Source organism: Manis pentadactyla, chromosome X (genome assembly GCF_030020395.1).
Source record: "Manis pentadactyla isolate mManPen7 chromosome X, mManPen7.hap1, whole genome shotgun sequence".
Lineage (NCBI taxonomy): Eukaryota > Metazoa > Chordata > Mammalia > Pholidota > Manidae > Manis > Manis pentadactyla.
This window is the reverse complement of record NC_080038.1, coordinates 111,742,205-111,761,514: the sequence shown is the minus strand read 5'-3', so window position 1 is coordinate 111,761,514 and position 19,310 is coordinate 111,742,205. Positions and strand designations below refer to the sequence as shown.

Genomic DNA, 19,310 nt, shown 5'->3' with positions numbered 1-19,310 from the left:
CTGTCCTCGGTGCTGCAACCACTCCAGCCTCTGCTCTCCGGCAGCCATGCAGCTCACAGCACTGGGCGGAGCTCTTTATATAGTCAGTAATAATGTATTGCCCACACGTGTGCAGTGAGCAAGCCAACCAGGGTCAGGTGAGAATCCAGGTGATAGGAACCTTCATTTTCTCTACAAGCTCCCACCGTGCCACACTGGTAGGCAGCCTTGGTTGGGACCAATGTCCCCCCACTGTGGCTCCCACCCTACTACACCTGGTGGGCAGCCTTGGTCAGGACCAGTGCCCCCAAAGTGACTCCTGCACCTGGGAGGTGGGGGCGAGCCATGCCTACCAGCATGCCGAAAACAATCATGGCCAGGCCTTGCAGCCAGCTACACAGAGGGCTAACCACACTAACCAGCATGCCCCCACCACCTGTAGCCAGGTCCCTCAGCCAGCTGCACCTGGGGCCAGCCCTGCCCACCTCTCAATCTATGCAGCAGTCGTGGCCCAGTCACAATAGGAGGGCACAGGCAGCCCACACAGGGGCCACTTGTGGACTGCTTGATTCTGGTGACCAGGCATGATTGTGCTACTGGCTCCCACAGGATGCCTTCCACAGAAAGCCACTACTTTCAAGACCAGGAGATGCAGCTGGCCTACCTGATGAATAAAAACAAACGCAGAGAGTCAGGCAAAATTAAGAGACAGAGGAGTGTGTTCCAAAAGACAGAAGAAGACAAAACCTCAGAAAAAGAGAGAACTAAATGGAGATAAAGAACCTACCGGATAAAGAGTTCAAAATAATGGTCATAAAGATGCTTACCAGAGTTGGAAGAACTCAGAACTTCCAACAAAAGAAAACATAAGGAAGAATCAGAGCTGAAGAATACAGTAACTAAAATGAAAAATGCATGAGAGGGAATCAGTAACAGATAAGAGGGTACAGAAGAACAGATAAGTGATCTAGAGGACAGGACAGAGGAAATCATTCAAGCTGCAAAGAAAACAATGAGGATAGGTTAAAGGACCTTAAGGACATCGCAGGAGTTCTTGTGTACTGTTGGTGGGAATGTAAATTGGTGCAGTTACTATGAAAAGTTCCTCAAAAAATTAAAATCAGAAATATCATACAACCCAGCAATGCCGCTTCTGGGTATTTACCCGAGGAAAATAAAAACACTAATTTGAAAATGTATACGAACCCCGTATGTTTACTGCAACATTATTTACAACAGCAAAGATACGGAAGCAACCTACGTGTCCACTGATAAATGGATAAAGAAGATACATATGTATGCACGCACGCACGCACACACACGCACGCACACACACATGAGTATTATTCAGCCATAAAAAGTATGACATTCTGCCATTTGCAACAGCATGGATGTGCCTACAGGATATTATGCTAAGTGAAATAAGTCAGGGAAAGACAGTATCATGTGATTTCACTTACATGTGGAACCTAAAAAACAAAAATAACAAACCCAGAAATAGACTCATAAATACAGAGAACTGGTAGCTGCCAGAGGGGAAAGGATCGGGGGAATAGGTGAAATAGGTGAAGGGGATTAAGAAGTACAAACTTCCTGTTATAAAATAAATGTCATAGATGTGAAAAGTACAACAGAGGGAATATAGCCAATAATACTGTAATGCCTTTGTATGGTGACAGATGGTAAGTACACTTACTGTAGTGAGCATTTAGCAATGTATATAAACATCAAATCACCATTGTACACCTAAAACTAATATATATATTTCAACTACAGTCCAATTAAAAATAAATATACGTTTTTAAATGTGCCATCTGTTCATTAAGGCCTTTCCTGGTCACCTCACCTAAAACTGCAACCCTCTCTCCTTCTCTTGATTTTTTATCCCTTAGCATTTAGCTCTACCTAAGATATTAGATTTTACTTATTGACCCTACTGCCTTTCTTCCATGACCAGATCATATGGTCCATGAGGCAAAGACTTTTCATTTCTCTGTTTCCAGTCCCTAGAAAGGTCAGGTATACGCAGAGATGCTCTATAAATGTGTTAAATACATGAACAGAGTTATTCTCTCCATACCACTCTGTCTTCACAGATGAAGAGCTTATCTTTTTTTGTAGGGCTGTTATTGAGGACAGAGGTGATTAGAAAGCAGGTGACTGACAAGCTAAAAGCTCTCGCTCTACAAGCATAACTCCTCACATAAAGTCACCTCATTCCTAGCCCTACTAATGCAGCCAGCCCTTGAAGTGACGTCTGCCGTCTAGGTGCTAGGCATTTCTGACAGGAAGTTTTCTCAAGCTTAGTGCAGATTTCCCAAAGTCCACCATACCCCAGGGGATGGCAAATTAGCAGTTCCCGTTGACGAAGCATTGTGATGTGCCGAGCACTGCTACGCATTCCACGTGCATTATCTCATTTAATCCTCACAAGAAATGTGTGTGTAGGTACATCAGCATACCAGTTTTACAGATGAGGAACCTTGAGGCTCAGAGGGGTTTGACAATTTGCCCAAAGTCTTTCTGAATTAAGCAGCAGAATGAAGTTGTGAGCATAGGCTTGTCTGATACACTTTTTCCACCATAGTAGGAAGAAGACTTACGTGTTTCTGGGGAGGAAATAGGCACATTTATACATTTGCCAGTGGGCACAATAATTGGTTTATTCTCCTTAGGAATGAAACCTGGCAACAAGAATACACAAATAAGGTCTTTATGAGGGAAAAATCAGAAAATCCCCAATGCCTAGCACAGTTAAAATTATTTTTATAATAAAAATAAGACATCATTATTTTTTAAAAAACCCAGTGAGCAAAAAGACACAAAGTACAAAATGAAAGTTCCCCTGCCGCCTCCACAGTACCCAGTTCTAGTCCCTCAGAGGCCACTTACCATTGGTAACAGTTTTGTGCCCATAATTCCAGGTGCCTGTTGATTTTGAGTTGTTCAATAATATGTAACTGGCTAAGCCATCCACGGTAGAGTAGCACAATGAGATACTGCTTCCTGGAAGTGAGCGTATGAAGCAATGTTACGTAAAAATTACAAAACACAAGGACTAAGACACGTTCACTGGAGCTACACAAAAGTCGGCAGCCTGCACAGTGGTAAAAATGGGAAGGCTGGCCTGGTGGAGACTGTTGAGTTTAATGTATCTAAGGCTGCCTTAGTTAAAAGGGGGGGAAAAAACTCCACTAAGACACCAAGTTGAGAGGACGAAAATCTTGGAATTGAGAATTCTGTGGGGGTGGCGAGAGAGCACTTAAGTGGCTGCTTGGGAGCCCTGGGTCCCAGTCCCAGCTGTTGTTTTGGACTGTCCCGTCCCAAGCTAGGCCCTAATATCCTCATCTGCAAAGTAAGGGCCTTTGTTATACGATCTCTAGGGACCATTCCGATGCTACAAAGTCTGTGATTGTGTGACAGATTAAACATTAGGGCTGAAAAAATATGCTGAGCCATATAGAAAGGATGGAAAGAAAGACATGCTCCAGTGGGCCTCAAGGGTCTGACTGTCAGACTCCTTCATTAAAAGGAGTAATGATCTACACATAAGCCATAGTCCCTGATCTCAAGGAATCTTGAGTCTGGCGCTCCACTCTGGCTGACTGAGACAGCCAATTGGGTGTTGTTTGAAATAAAGTAAGCTGAGGCAGAAGACCAATCTTTTTTTTTTTTTTTTTTTAAGAGGACCACAAATCTTTTTACCATCTCCTCCCACTCTCCTTCCTCCTATCACTGGGATTGTTAAGACAATCCTACTTCCTTCCGTGAACCTTCATCTTCTGGATATTTTTTGATTTGGAAGCTTCCTGTGCTCCAATAGCCAGCCCAAGGGGGTTCAGTTGAACGGACCTTGTTTAATACCTACAGTATTCAAGGCCCTTGTGCTAAAAATCAGGGCTGCATTATGACTTCTGTGGGACCCAGATGCTAGCAAGATTGTGCCTTGCAGGGGGAGGCTTCTCCCAGGGTGGAGACACAGGTGTGAGGGATCTAGGTGATCCTATTGCCCGACTCACTCCTTTTCTGACCTTATTTGATCAGCCACCTATGGCTGCAATGAAGTGAGTCTGATTTCCAAAAGCAGCTTGTGAAACCAGCCTTATTACTTTCTAGTCACACCTGTAGGTCTCCCTTGCCTCCCAAGTAAGGGTCTGGAAGGTCAGTGTGTGTGCGGTGTGTATGTACACATACACATCTGAGTGTGCACCTCTGCATTCAAAGCCCAATCTTTAGTCATGTCTGCATTACTCATTTCATTTCAGCTCCACCTTTTCTCTCCTTCATTTGTGGAAATAATTGGGATGCGCCTCCAGCTTGAATCTCAATCAAAAATGTTAGAAATGGACTCCAGAAGCAAGGCTGTAACTCCTACTGTTGTGACTGTTGTGCACTGCCTTTATCTAGAGGATGTGAACGCAAGTCTGCTCTGTGTACTGTCTTTTTTCTATGAAACAGACTTGGGAGCATCAAGACAACTGGCTGCACTACACAGAACTCATAGAGAGGAAAGACTTGATTCACAGCTTCCACTACATCTACTGTGTACGCTGGAGCATTCCAACTGCTTCAAGACCCGTGACACAAGTTAGTGCTGCTGCCTTCTTCACCATCAAGGTCTTCAAAAGCAAACCAGTAGGTGCTCCTTTCCTGCCCTGTCCCCTTTGATGAGCCTCCAATGAGAATGGAGACTTCTGCCGAGGTCACTGATGACCCCTTCTTTGTAAAACTTGAGTCATATTTCTGTCCTCATCTTGCTTGGCTTATCTGCAGCACTTGCCATAGCTGATCACTCACTCCTCCACGACACATTCCATTTTGCTTCTAGAGCAACGTACTCCCCCGGTTTTCCTTCTGCCTCACCATTGCTCTTCAGTCTCTACTGGTTTCTCCTCCTCCCATTAACCTCTTCATGTTGGAATGTCCCAACACTCGGGCCTTGGACCACCTCCTCCTTACTCATACTTCCCTGATGATCTTATCTAGTCTCTTGACTTGAAATGCCACCTTGAGATTATGATCCCCAAATTTGCATCTCCAGCCCGGATCTCTGAGCTTGGATGTTTGACGGACATCTCACTTACTGTATCCAAAACCGAACTTCTGATTTTCCCTTCCAAACCTGACCTACCTGCATCTTTCTCACCTCAGCTGATGGCTGACATCCTTGGCATCATCCTTGACTCTCTCACATCCCTCATTCAATCCATCAGGAAATCCTGTCGGCCTTGCCTTCAAAAATAGGTCCTGGATCCAACAATTTCTTTCCACTCCACTTCTACCTCCCTGGTCTAAGACACCAACATCTCTCACCAAGATTATTCCAATAGCCTTCTAACCCATCTTTCTGCCTCCACCTTTGCCCTCATCACGTGTCTTTTCAATACAGTAGTAAGCCAGAGTAAGCCTTATAAAATGAATTTATGTCACTCCTCTGTTTAAAATGTTCCAACATGTTTCCCAAACTTCAGCGTGCATACACATTACTTGGTGATCTTGTCAAAAGGAAGATTCTGTTTCAGCAGGTCTGGGCTGGGGCTTGAGATTCTGCATTACTAAGAAGCTCCGAGGCAATGCTCATGCTGCAGGTCCACTGACTAAGCTTTGAGTAGTGAGACCCACAAGGCCTTCTATGATTTGGCCTTTGTTATTTCTGCTTTCCCACTCCTCCTCCCTCACTTACTGTGCTCCAGCCACTCTGATCTTGCCACTGGTTAATAATCCGGTTACAGTCCTGCCTCAGGGCCTTTGCACTTGCTGTTGCCGCTGACCGGAACACGCCCCTAGGTATGTGCGTGGCCTGCTCTCCCACCTCCTACACCACACTTTCTGTTCTCACCCCATGTTTTTCTACATAACATTTTATCACCTTCTGGTATTCTATGTAATTTGTTATCTTGTTACTGTCCGTTCCCTCAACCAGAAACTAAGCACCACAAAGGCAGGGACTTTTGTCTTGCTGTAAAACAAGGCCTGGCAAACAGGCCCTCAAGAAATACTTGAAGCAATGACTGCATGTAGCCACTAGATAGACCAAAATTATGAAATTATGTTGATAGCTGGTATGAAAGGAAATAAAGTAACATCTACGAATCCTGCGTCAGGGTCCTCAGAGGAGCAGGGCCGGTACCAAGCATAATGCCTCGAACACAGCAGACACAAAAACGTTACTTGACCCCTGTTCTTGATATTCTCTCACAGAAGTTATTTGAGGCTTTGCCTGACTCTAAGGCTTTATTTATATGTGACCACGCAGTGAGCCAACCACACCCTATATTCATCCCATCCTAGTACAAACTTATCTATTCAGAGTTTGGAACCTGGAATAGTCCAAAGAGGTAAAATATGTGGAGCTCTCACTTCTCCTGATCAGAGATCCTGTCATCGGCTGTCTTGCTAACTGGCAGGGTTAGAAATCAGTAGTAAGGCTGGTGGAGGTAAGCAAGACCATGACCAGAGACCACACAGAGAGAGGGCTAAGGAGAAGGGCTCTTGCTCACAATGGCAAGTATAATTTTGAAGGGGGAATGGGTGGGGAACCACTGAGATAATATTACAACTTACATTTTGATGCTGCTTTATAAGTGTTTTTGAACCTTGTTCACCTATACTATTTCATTCTTATGCCATTCCTAAGAGGTAAAGTAGACACTGTCAGTTGAGCAAACTGAAACATGGAAAGAAGGTGAATGACTGACTTACACTCCTGTTAACAAGGAGCACAAGCCTCTCCTGACTTGTTTCTAAGTTTGTGGAGATTTTTAAGGTGTCTGTTGCCAAAAAGATCTTTTGGGAAACAAAAGTTTGAAGTGACAAAGAACTACCACCTAGAGACTCCCAATTCGTAAGGAAGACGAATTGCAGAAATGTAAGAGTAAACGTACGGACAAGTGTAGGCATGTGGAGGTAGTTAGGAGTTGGTAAGATCTAGGTTGACAGTTGTCCTTTTCTCTCGTAGGATATACCCATTGAAGTCTCTTACATCTTTGAGGACCATTCATTAGTTCACAGGTAATGAACATTTGGAGACTTACTTTGAAAGGGTGGTTGGAAAAAGGTCATCACACTCCAGGAATCTAGCAGGCCTACAGCCAGAGATAACTCACATCATGGTCACCTCTCTTCTTTGGACCACCTTCCCCATTAGGGTGGCTGAAAGGATTCTGCATTTTTTTTTTTTATGTCTCCTTCGTCGGTGGTTAGAAGCTTGAGGATTCGTTGTTTGGAGCAGGGTGGGGCAAAAATGGGTCACATCTGCTGTTTCTATGGGAAACTTCACAATCGTACGGTATCAGCTTAGATAACAATCCCTTTTATTTGTAGAGCACCTCTCTTAAAAATCTTTACATATAAGCTCACTAATCCTTTTCTCCACTGAGCCTAAGGAATTGAGACAACCTTCACCTCCGACCCCTAAAAAGCTTCCTGCTCACAGAGAATGTAACAGAGAAAATAGGGAATTAATGCCTGGCTCAATATTTTGTTTTATTTTTAAAACTTTTGGTGTGTTTGTTTTTCTTCCTCTGCAGACCCGGAATGACTTGCTTTCAAGGAAAATGGCCGAAGGACATTACTGAGTCCAAAAATACTCTAATGGAGTCAATTGACTTCTAACGCAATTGTGTCTGATTCTTAGAGAATGTTTTAGGATTGGATTTCTAGTCAGAATGTATTAAAAAATACAATACAGTACATCAAACCACAGAATATTTATTGAATAATAAAACTTGTGGCACATTAACCAGCTGTGTTTTTTTGTATTCATTCACTTTCCATTTGGCAACTTCTGCCACATTAGCAGAGTAACCAGTAAGTTGTTTTCTGCTTTCTACAAGGTTTTTACCATCACTGTCTGTATCACTCAGCCTTAGAGAACAGAAACTGAGCTTAGACAGTTACTAAAATTTACCTATCAGACCAAACTGAAATGGTACTTGGCTGCTTGTTCCCCCATTTGAGCCTAATTCTCCAGCCCAGACACGTCTCTTTACGGGAATAGCTGGGGAAAAGAAAAATGGCGACAGTTCTATAGCTCTTAATACAACCAGTCTGAAGGGTTTCCCTACTCACAGACCCCTTCCATTTATTGCAAGCTCAGCCTCACTGTTCAACAATACTTTCTGAAACTGAAGTGGGCCATGCTGCCTCACACCGCAGCACCACACTGTGACGGCAGCAAGGTGACTTGAGGATTGGAGGCAATGAAACTGGGAAGGTTCAGTCGCCACCCTTACTTATTTTTGTCTTCTTTCCATCTTCGCACAGATCGTCACTTGTCCCTGCCATCCCTGTGAGGCTGCCTTGCCTGGCTGCAAAGTTTTAAAACACCAAAGACTAAATTACATTACAAGCAGTTACTTGCGGGCATGTCAGAATATATATTTATGTAGACCAGCACTGGAAGGGAACACAGAATACCAAAGACAATTGATGTGGTGAGACTGTGGGTAATCTTTCTTTCTTCTTTTTTTAACTGTTACATTTGTACAGTAAATACAAAAGTAGGGAAAATATTATTAGAGCAACAGGTGAGGGGGTGGAAAACAAGATACGTCTCTTTGGAGAACAAAAAATATATTTCAAATACAACAGCCCTCCTAATTTGACTTCTGGCTCAGATGACTGAACAGTTCCAAGCAGTAACTCTCCTAACTGAAAATACTTACTGTCAGCCCTTTTACTCTTCCTTCCTCTTTCCCAAAGAATGTGCTCCCAAAGCTATTCTTTGACAGATCTTTGCTGAACAAACCCTGATGAAAGAAATGTTAAAAGTTCTGAAATAATACATTTTCACTGACTCAACAAGCATCTCCTCTGTGGAGGACATAGGAGAATCCACTGAAAATCCACAATATTCATATATCATGAAGTTGTTGCATATAAACTACCTTGCTTACTGAAAGAGAACAAACTCATTCAGTCCCCAGGAATCCTTAACAAAAAAACTATGTTCTTATAGAACAAAATTTTTAAGTAGCGATTATAAGTTTAGGTTTTATTACACAGGGAACTAGATGGATTACGATTCATAAATTTGGGGCCTAGTTTTCTTCTAACTTTTGGAAATGAGAGATTTATGAGGCTAGGCAGCAACAATGATAAATAGAAATCACTTCAAATTCAGGGGTCCTAAGTGTTATTACATGCCAACTGGGTTTTTAGTTCATTAGTTGTGGATTAAAGGTAGACATTTCCCTACAACATATGTCAACCAGTAAAACTTTTGACCTATACTTTGAAATATGACTGCTGTATTTTAAAACTTTGAAAAAAACCACATTGAACTATTACAAAAGGAGGGTATTTTATAACAGCAGTGTCCGAATTTCCCCATCACTCAGGTAATTTAAATTTATCCTAGGCACATAATAATAAGACAACTCAAAACAATCTTAACACAAACAGCCAAAACTTCCACTGTCCTCCTCCCTTTTCATTCTTGTGATCTACCAACTCAAGTTGAACAAATAAAGGATGGAAACAGATCACAATTTCATAGTTCCAGCATTTTCCCTTTCTCCCAAATTTAAGTCAACAGCAGCCATAAAAAAGTGATAAGGTGAGGGGGTTCTATACAAAGTATAAAAGATTAAACCGTGACGGATACAAAAAATAAACTGAAAGGTTTAATAATGCTTGAAATGAAATACGCTTATTACATAACAGACAGACTTAAAATATGTTCAACATCATTGTAGCTTCATCCTTACAAAACGTGATCACAGTTCACTGTCGATCGTTTCCAGTATTCAAACAGTGACTTAAGCACAGCTTAGGTGGAAATAATGTACCTTACATTGGCACAACAGTAGTCCCAATAGTTTATATTTGAAAACCATTTTTAAGTAACCTAGTAAGAATTTTAAGAACTAATGTTCACATTTTCAACTCAATAAGTCTACGGGTTAGTTTGCTTTTTGGTTTGTTTGTTGGTTTGGGGGTGGAGGTAGGGACTAAAACCAACATACATAATTTCCAGAGCAGACTATATATGGTATTACACAAGTCAATTTTCAAATTCCAGATTTGCTTTTTTCAGCAATGCCTTCATTCTGTTGACAAAAGTGGCCTCCTGTATATTTCTACAAGTCCATTTATAACATAGTCAACGTACAGGAATAATAATTTCCCATGAGTGCAGTTGGGGTGGGGGTGAGGGTGGGCATCCTATGGAGCTAATAGTAGTACTGTCCCATGGTGTGAGAGTAAAGTTTCTCTCTCACGGACACTTTCTCTCAATTTCACCTCCCCCAGTACGATTTCATTCATAATCTGGATTTTTAAGCCAGAAAGTTATTATGGGCAATCCAAAATAACCCAAGGAACTTGCTAAAGTTCTATCAATGAGCAGCTTCTTACTGAAGGACTGAAGGAATTAAATAGAAGGCACAGTAGCACTGAAAGCTTTCAGATCACAGTAATCTGTTTGTGTATATATTTGTGTGTGTGTGTGTGTATCCCACACTTTCTTTCTTGTTGTTAAAAATGTCTGCTGAACAATTAGAAAATCCTTATTTGTTATCTTTCCCTTTAGTTTTTCTGTATATCATCTCTCGAAAACTGGCCAGAATCTTGTTTTCTCTCTTTCGCCTCTCTTCTTGGTTAAAGGATGCCAGGGCTCTCTTCTCATCAGCACTATAGATCTGGTTTTCTTTCCGCAGTCGCACAGCCTCCATCCGGCGATGCCTGGAGATAATTTTATTTTTGGCTTAATTTCTCAGTAATTATCCGCATGGTACTTCCACACTAATCCTTTTTTAATAAAGGGTGGTCTATTTTGAAAGCTGACAAATAGAAACTGTTCTTGTTATGGGTTCAATTTTTAAAAGATCATTTATTTGTTTTACCAACTGATGCATCCTTTGATTCATTTCTAGTATTCAAATAACGATTTCTGATGCTCTGTCAACATCAGGAATGTTATTAATTTCAGATACTACAGGCATAAGTCTATTTCTGTTGTTCCCAGTAGAACAATCAGAAATGGGCAAATGATTAAACTTTCTAGATGATATGTAGCATTTGCCTTTGTGGAATTAATAGTAGGACAGATGAAAGACTTAAGCTGATGATCAGCTGGAACTTCTTCAAGGTTCTAATTTATCACATAACCAAATGAACCAAGTCTAAATCGATAGCTGAGTTTCTGGTGAGTTTTATGAATGGATTTAACTTTCTTAGAATCCAGTAGTAGCTCAGAAAAAAGAAAGAAGAAGAGATTTAGCACAAGGGCCAAATAAGGAAGTATAAGGGCAGAGGCAGAGGGAAACCATTACATTACCTTCAAAAGGCCTACTGATTTGGAGGGAAAATTTCATGAAAACTTGCCTCCTCCTTAATGTACAGTTGACGCTTGAACAACATGGATTTGAAGGTCCACTTATATGCAGATTATTTTCAATAAATATACTTAAAAGTTTTTTGTAGATTTGTAACAATTTGAAAGAACACTTTCTTTCCTTTAGCTGATTTTATTGTTAAGAATACAACAGTATATAATATGCATAACACACAAAATATGTGTTTATGCTATCAGTAAGGCTTCCGGGCAACAGTAGGCTACTCATATAAAGTTTTTCGGGCATCAAAAGTTATATAATTTTCGACTGCATGGGGATTGGTACCCCAACTCCCGCACTGTTCAAGGGTCAACTGTGTATGTAACTCAATCCTACACAACCAGTTCAAAATGAAGCTTTAGCTATGTCTAGGAAAATAGAGAAAACCAAGTAAGGGCAAGAGGGGAAAATCATTTTAAGTTAGTGTGAAGCTCGGGGAGTGACAGGATGGAGAGCTAAAGAGATGACAATGCATTCAGGTTGCTCAGGGTACAGTGAGCAGGGCAGTTTATTTGGAACAAGAAGTGCTACGTGAACGACGCTGTAATAAACACCTATGCTCACATCTCCTAGTACATGGGAAAGATTTTCTCCTGAGTTTCTAGGTATGGAGTTGCTGGGTCAGAAAGCATATGAATGCTCAACTTCCCAAGACAATGTCACACTGTTTTCCAAAATGACTGTACCAATTTATACCAACATTAGCAATATTAAGAGATCCTGTAGATCCACATCCTCTCAAATGCTTGGTATTGTCTGACTTTTTGTCTATCAAATGGGTGTAAAACGGTACATCGGTATGCTCTTGATCTTCATTTGCCATGATAATGAGTATTTTTTGTATATGTGTAGGCCATATATATTTCTTCGTCTATCGAATGCCTGTTTGTGTCTTTCTCTCATTCTTCTTTTGAGTTATTTACAGGTATTCTTTAAAGATTCTCAGTACTAACTCTTTATCAGTTGTGTGTACTGCAAGACGTTATCCTAGCTTGGAACTCATCTTTTTACTTAAGATGTCTTTTGATGAACAAAGTTCTTATTTTTAACGTAGGTAAATTCATCAACATTTTATTTTGATCAGTATATGTTTTATTGTCTTCCTTAAGAAATGCTTTCCCACCCCAAGATCTAATAGATATCTGCTCATATTTCATACTAAGAGTGTTACAGTTGTTTTGACATTTAAGTCCTTCAGCTGTACTGATTTTGGTGAGGGTTCTACTTTGTTTTCCATGTGGATAACCGTTTTTTCCTCCTCCACTTACTGAATATACCTTTCTTTCCCCACTGATCTGACACGCCATCTCTTTCATACAACGATGTTCCATACACGTATGGCTCTGCCTCTGGGCTCTGCATTTTATCCCACTGAACAATTCATTTGTTCCCTCCCTGCTTTCTAAAGTGCCATGTTTCATAATAGATCCTCATGTCTGGTAGGGCAAATCTCATCTTCCTATTCTTCTTCAGAAGTGACCTGGCCAATCTTTTTGACTCTCTGGTCTGACGTATCAATTTTAGAGCCATCTTATTAAGTTTCATGAAAAACTCTGTGATTTTGATTAGAACTGCACTGAACCAACAGATCAACTTGGAAAGAACTTACAATATTGCCTTCCTATCCAGGGACAAGGTACCTCTCCATTGATTTAGGTCTTCTTTAATGTCTCTTAACAGTGCTTTATAGTTTTCCCTACAGAGGCATTGGACGTCTTTTGTTAAGGTTTATTCCTAAATCCTTCATATTCTCTGATCCTATTATAAATGTTTTCTTTTGACTTAATTACATTTTCTAGTTGTTTGCTGGTGCACAGAAATGCAGCCGATTTTTGCGTTGGATAACCTTATCCTTATACCCAACCATTTGTTACTCCCTTCTATTATTTATAATTCATCTGAAGATTCTTTAGGATGTGTCTATGAAAAAATTCATACTTTTTACGTAAAATCATTTTTCTATGCAAAAAATCATTTTCACAAAAAAATGAGTGTTATATCCTCCTTTCCAATCCTTATGCCTCTAATTTATTTTTCTTATCCTACTGTGCTGCAACTCAGATGTAACATTTTCAAATGTTGTTCCTCAGAATTCCAAGATTCTGGAGGTGCTCCAGGGGTTCTGCACACATTTGCCTCCCATGTCATTTAAAAATATTTACCTACTTTAAAAGCTCATAAAAATTTTAAAAATCCAAAATTCAGTTTGATTTTGGTCCTGATGCCCCATCAGTTCATTCTTCCTGTTCCTCCTGGTACTTTGCTTTTTCTTCCATAACTTTATATTCATTTCCCCATTGCTGAATCTGATGTCTGTCATTACCATTTTCTGCTCTCCAGTCTCAGTGTCCACAGACAACTACAGGGTCCATGTTCTCTGACTCCACAGAGAACTGGAGGCAAACTCAGAAAACAGGAACACTGACTTACGAAAATGCTTTCCTAACTACCAGAATGCCACATTCCTCACAGGGCAGTGACAAATACCTGAATTTAACTATATCCTCAGAGGATAAACTGTCTAAACTAAAAGACAAACTAGGAAAGGACACTGGAAAGACTGATTCCTTGAAGCTGGAGATACAGCTGAGTTCGAGGCAGAGGTACATACATATTTGGAATTTTAGACAACCACGTCTGTAACAATAAAACCAATACTAAACTAATATCTATGTTCTACTTTTCATTTGGAATGGTCACTTAATGAAAATCCGTCACCAAAATATAATTCTGGAAGTAAGAAAGAGGAAAAGATCTAATCATGGAAACTGACCTCAATGGCAAGAACATACCTGCTACCACTCATTACATAGCCCGAGCGCTCAAATGATGCAATCTCTTCACTTGTCAAGCCAATTTCACCTCTTCGCGGGATACGTTTTCCAGCTTTTACATATTCAGCCATAGCTGCACCTTCACCAGGTAGCAGGGCATGGCCATAGCTACAAAGTAATTCAGAATTCAGAAAAGGTTCATTACAAAAAGGTGATCTTCTACACAAAAAAACCCCACTTTCTCTCACAAAACAGTAGGAATAACTGTTGCTGAGTGGCAGCATGCTGGGAAAACCAATATCACTTTACTTTAATTAGTGAACATTGCACTGTGACCTATATAACTATCCAGAAATACAGACATACTTTGGAAGAACAAAAGAACTATGGTAGTGAGTACAGATTCATGGTTTACAATCATGGATCAATTTATCCCTACAGACCTTGAGTGTATGGCTTCTGCCTCTAGCGAATTCCTTTTCCCTTAAAAAAAAAAAAAAAGTAAAGAAATAATATATCCCTGGAAGCAATCAAAGTGTCCATCAACAGATGAATGAACAAAGAAGCTGTGGTACATACAGACAATGTAATATTATTCAGCCATAAAAAAAAAGAAAGAAACCCGGCCATTTGCGACAACATGGTCAAATAAGCCAGGCAGAGAAAAACAAATACCATATGACTTATTTGTGGTATCTAAAAACAATACAAAACAATAGACTCAGAGACATAGAGCTAAGTGACTGGTGGTTACCATGGGGGAAGGGTTGGGGTGGGTGAGAGAGAGAAAGGGGCACAAAAATCTCAATCATAAAGTAAGTAGGTCATTGGGATGGAAGTGCAGCATGGAGAATATAGTCAATGATTTTGTAACATCTTCCTATGTTGAGAGATAGTAACTGCACTAGTTGGAGTTCGGATTTAATAATGTGTATAACACCTGAAGTACTGTGCTGTATACTTGAAACCAACATAATATTGTGAATCAACTATACTTCAAGAAAAAATATATCTCAAATCTACATACTTTTTAGACTTATAACCAATAATAATGCTATATAATAACAACTATCTATTAACGTTCATTCAAGGGGACTTTAAAAACTACCATCCCTTCATTTAATTCATTGAACACTTCTTGAATACCTATTAAACTCAAAGCTTGTAACACAAAAGTAATCTCTGTTCTTGTGGAATTTACATATTAATAAGGATATTAACAGCAACACAAAATAGAATATACAATACACTGCACAAAAGAAATAGAAAATGCTGTGAAGACTACAGGATTAAAGAGGGATAGGAATCACACCTACTTGTGGAGGAAAGGTACTGGGAATCTGCACATGCCCCCTCCTTTTGAAAAGGGCTTTGAAGAAAGGTAAGGATTTTAACAGGACAAGATTGGAGGCAGCAAAGAAACCAGGGGCCGGGAATAGAAGGGAAGGCATGTTGGGAGAAGAAATAAGGGGAACAAGGCATAATGTGGGAAAGTGAACAATAAATACAGGGAAATTTTAGTTCTGCTCAGTTGGAACCTGGGATATAAATAAAGGAGTAGAAGGAGGTAAGCTCAGAAAGGTAAGTTAGGTGGTTACCTTGGGGAAGGTACTTTTGGGAAGGTACTTTAGATGTTATAAATACACTGTTACTTACTTCAAAGGTTTATCATCTTGTGAGGCAAGTGTTTTTGGAGCCTCTGGGCCAATTAAATCTGAGGGTTCTTCAGGCTCTGCATGAAAGATGTTCAGAAACATACTCACACTTTGATTACTCAGTTAGTATGCTTTCTGGGTTTTGAATCTGGGTCTATCAGAAGCACCTACTTGATCGATCTTTCCAGGGATACTCCAGAAACTCTTCTTGAGAATCTTTAGAGCTTGAATCACTGGAATCTTTTCTGCTCTTCTTCGATTTCTTTTTCTTGTATTTCTTCCTGTAATGATTATAATTTGATACAAATTGACTTAATATTCCCATGTTAAAGGCCATCTCATTTTTTCAAGGCAATGAAAAGACTGATTAAAATGATTTAAATTCTCATCTTATTCAAACTTGTTAAACAATTTTGATTAAAAAATTTTTCTAACTTATTTAACTAAATCATGTTTCCCTATTAAAAATATCCCTACAGGGACAAATGAAATACAATTTTCACGTTACAGAAAGATAATACAAATAAAGTGTTTAAAAAACAGCTTTTACCAATTTGAGCATCAATAATTTTAAGTGTAATAGCTTAAAAATATATCAAATGTGTGTTCATAATGATATTGAAAAAACCCAAATCGTTATTTTGAAAACTCATAAAACAAAAAAAAATTTTGAAGTAAGCCAGTATCCTGCCCTTCTTATATAAACTTTTATTTCAAGGTAACCAAATAGCCGAGGATAGGTTCCTCTTATAAAATTATGCTACCTAATAAATGAAGAATGCAATCCAGAACTAGACCACCACCATTTTGCAATTCCTCTTAGGCAATGACCATCAATGACTGTTAATATGATAAAAAGAGACAACCAGACATTATTTTCCTCCTGATAGAAGTATACAATACCACCCAAAACGTATTCCTGCCAAAAACTCACATCTGAACCTCATCAAGTCTCTAGACCTAACTATCAATCTATAGGAAACACAAAAGACAGAGAACATGTTAAAAGGACACTGTAAGAGTATGATCAGCAAAATCCATACTGCAGGAAATTCTAAGGTAAATGATTTGGTTTCTTCAATGAATAAAGTGCAGGAACAAAAAGGGAAGGGGAACCTATTGATTTAAAGAGATGTACAAGATACATCAACCAATTGCAATTTGGATCCTGATTTGAATAAACTGGACAAAAAACTGAGAACTGACAAATTACTGTTAAAATATTTCAGGCATGATAATAGTACTGTGGTTACGGTTTTTTTGAAAAAAAAATGTCTATCTTTTAGAGAAACATGCTGGTTTATGGATGAAATGATAATCTGGGATTGGTTTCAAAATAATGGGGGCAGTGGAGATTTCCCATGAGTTGATAATTATCAAGCTGGGTGATAGTTACATGGGGGATCATCATATTATATTCTTTGATATCTTACATAATTTTATATATATTTGAACTTTTCATAACAAAAATTGAAGGAAAAAACTGACGATTTGTGTTTCTTCTTCTTTTCCTTTTTCTTGGCTTTCTTTGCTCTCCTTTTTGCATTTTCATCTGCAAATTAAACCACATTATAGTTAAAAAACACTAAACTCTAAAACCCCAAAACTTCTGAGTAGGTAAATATCCTAATGCCCTATTTGTTGAAACATAGAAATTAATTCAAACATTTATTGCTACTCATCACGAAATGTGTTAGGCATTGGGGACACAGAATTAAAGTCACACTAAGTTTCCAGTGATATAGGGCGTTATTATTAATTTTATCGTATGAGATAATAGTACTGTGATTAAGTAGGAAATGTCCTTGTTTTTTAGAGGTGTGTATAGAAATATTTAGGATGGCACAGTGATATTCGTAATTTACTTTGAATATCTCCACAAAAAACTCACATGTGAAACAAATATGGCAAAATGCTAACAAATGTTAAACCTTGGGTGCTCTGGGCACATAGAGGAGTCTCAAAAGCAGGCTGCTTGGGGGAGGGTGATTGAGGAATGGTTGCCCAGCAAAAGGTGATTCTTTAGCTAGTTCTTTTAAAAATCAGTTTTTTTACAAAAGCAACGCACGCCCATCGCCAAGATGAGTAAGCAAAGCCACATGCAGGGAAGGTCTGGTGTCGTAGGGAGACAGACTCTCTGTACCAAGTAACAGAATCAAGAGAAAGGCCGTGGAATACTGAGGAGACAGAAAGTAGTTCTCAGGCTACAGGATGCTGCAAGAGAGAGACCCAGGCCTATGTGATTACTGAGGCATCGGTCAGGGCCCAACTTCACCCTGACGGCTATGGAGAGCTCCTGAAGGACTTTAAGTAGGGCACTGACCTGCTCAGATTTTTGCTTTAAAAAAGTTCAGTCAGGAGAGGGAGACAAGATGGCAGTGTGAGTAGAGCAGTGGAAATCTCCTCCAAAACCACATATATTTTTGAAAATACAACAAATACAACTCTTGCTAAAAGAGCAACCAGAGGGGGGTGGAGCCAAGATGGCGGCGTGAGTAGAGCAGCGGAAATCTCCTCCCATAACCACATATACCTATTAAAATATAACAAAGACAACTCTTTCTAGAATAAAGACCAGAGGACACAGGACAACATCCAGACCACATCCACACCTGCGAAAACCCAGTGCCTTGTAAAGGGGGTAAGATACAAACCCCGGCGCCACAGGACCGGAGCTCCCCTCCCACCAGCTCACGGCAGGAGAAGAGTAGGCAGAGCGGGAGGGAGACGGAGCCCAGGACTGTTGAACCCCCAGCCCCCGCCATCCGGACCAGAGCGCAGACACAGTGCATGTGCGGGGCCCTGGATACTAGGGAAACAGGGCAGCAAGAACGTTGAGAGGGTACCGGGGGCCTGGCGCCAGAGGACATAAGAAAAGCGAGCGGCCATTTTTTTTTTTTTTTTTTTTGCTGTTTTGTTTTGGCGAGCACTTTTTGGAAGTCTTAAAGGGATAGGGATCCCAATACTAGGGAAACAGGGCAGCAAGACTGGTGAGCAGATGCCTGAGGCTGGCGCCGGAGAATAAAGAAAAACGAGCGCCATTATTTATTTATTTATTTTTAAAATTTTTTTAATTTTTTTTTTTTTTTTTGTGGTCGTGGTTTTGTTTTGGCGGGTGCTTTTTGGAAGTCTTAAAGGGGAAGGGTGGGACACGTAATCCAGAGGTAGGGAATCCAGGGATCTCTGGGCACCCTAATCCCCTGGGCTGCAGGGAGCACGGAGGCCCCTTACAGAGATAAATAGCCTCCCGGCCTCTCCCTCTTCAACGCGACTCCACCACTTTGGAGCAGCTGCCCGAGCCAGGCCACGCCCACAGCAACAGCGGAGATAAACTCCATAGCAGCCGGGCAGGAAGCAGAAGCCCTGTCTGCTCGCAGCTACCAGCACAAGCCACTAGAGGTCACTGTTCTCCCAGGAGAGAAAGGCCACAAACCAACAAGAAGGGATGTTCTTCCAGCCGTCACTCATCCCAGCTCTGCAAACTATTCCTATCACCATGAAAAGGCAAAACTACAGGCCGAAAATGATCACAGAGACAACACCAGAGAAGGAGACAAACCTAA

At 40.3% G+C, this 19,310-nt stretch overlaps 2 protein-coding genes across 5 annotated transcripts in view; one reads left to right on the top strand and one right to left on the bottom strand.

The window, feature by feature from the left end:
* The window catches only part of LOC118929190 (A-kinase anchor protein 14), a 43,671-nt gene extending 36,030 nt beyond the window's left edge, over nucleotides 1-7,641 (top strand). For both annotated transcript variants that reach the window (XM_057495844.1, XM_057495843.1), the window contains exons 5-7: nucleotides 4,438-4,614; nucleotides 6,938-6,990; nucleotides 7,509-7,641. In XM_057495844.1, coding sequence (XP_057351827.1) covers nucleotides 4,438-4,614; nucleotides 6,938-6,990; nucleotides 7,509-7,593 — 315 coding nt within the window. In that variant the 3' untranslated portion in view covers nucleotides 7,594-7,641. The remainder of the gene's footprint in view (nucleotides 1-4,437; nucleotides 4,615-6,937; nucleotides 6,991-7,508) is intronic.
* A 32-nt stretch (nucleotides 7,642-7,673) lies between these two features.
* Nucleotides 7,674-18,112, bottom strand: LOC130681958 (NF-kappa-B-activating protein). Of its 3 annotated transcripts, none has more exons than XR_008995235.1 (5): nucleotides 17,236-18,112; nucleotides 15,919-16,028; nucleotides 15,749-15,824; nucleotides 14,111-14,260; nucleotides 7,674-10,665 (listed from the first exon to the last, which is right to left on the bottom strand). XR_008995235.1 is itself a non-coding variant. In XM_057495863.1 (5 exons), coding segments are annotated over exons 1-5 (513 nt in total). In that variant the 5' UTR covers nucleotides 16,684-17,181; the 3' UTR covers nucleotides 7,674-10,490. The 3 variants fall into 3 exon arrangements, 2 of the variants coding, with proteins under 2 accessions (XP_057351846.1, XP_057351844.1); XM_057495863.1 differs by lacking the exon at nucleotides 17,236-18,112 and adding an exon at nucleotides 16,682-17,181; XM_057495861.1 differs by lacking the exon at nucleotides 17,236-18,112 and having other exon boundaries at nucleotides 15,919-17,183.
* Nucleotides 18,113-19,310: the final 1,198 nt, after the last annotated feature.

Excerpts from the sequence above, each read along its gene's own strand:
- LOC130681958 (XM_057495861.1), bottom strand. The coding sequence starts at position 16,084 with ATGGCCTTTAACATGGGAATATTAAGTCAATTTGTATCAAATTATAAT. Across the intron at positions 14,261-15,748 it reads CAAGATGATAAACCTTTGAA|CTATGGCCATGCCCTGCTAC; the intron begins GTAAGTAACAGT and ends ATTACTTTGTAG. Across the intron at positions 10,666-14,110 it reads TATGTAATGAGTGGTAGCAG|GCATCGCCGGATGGAGGCTG; the intron begins GTATGTTCTTGC and ends AATTATCTCCAG.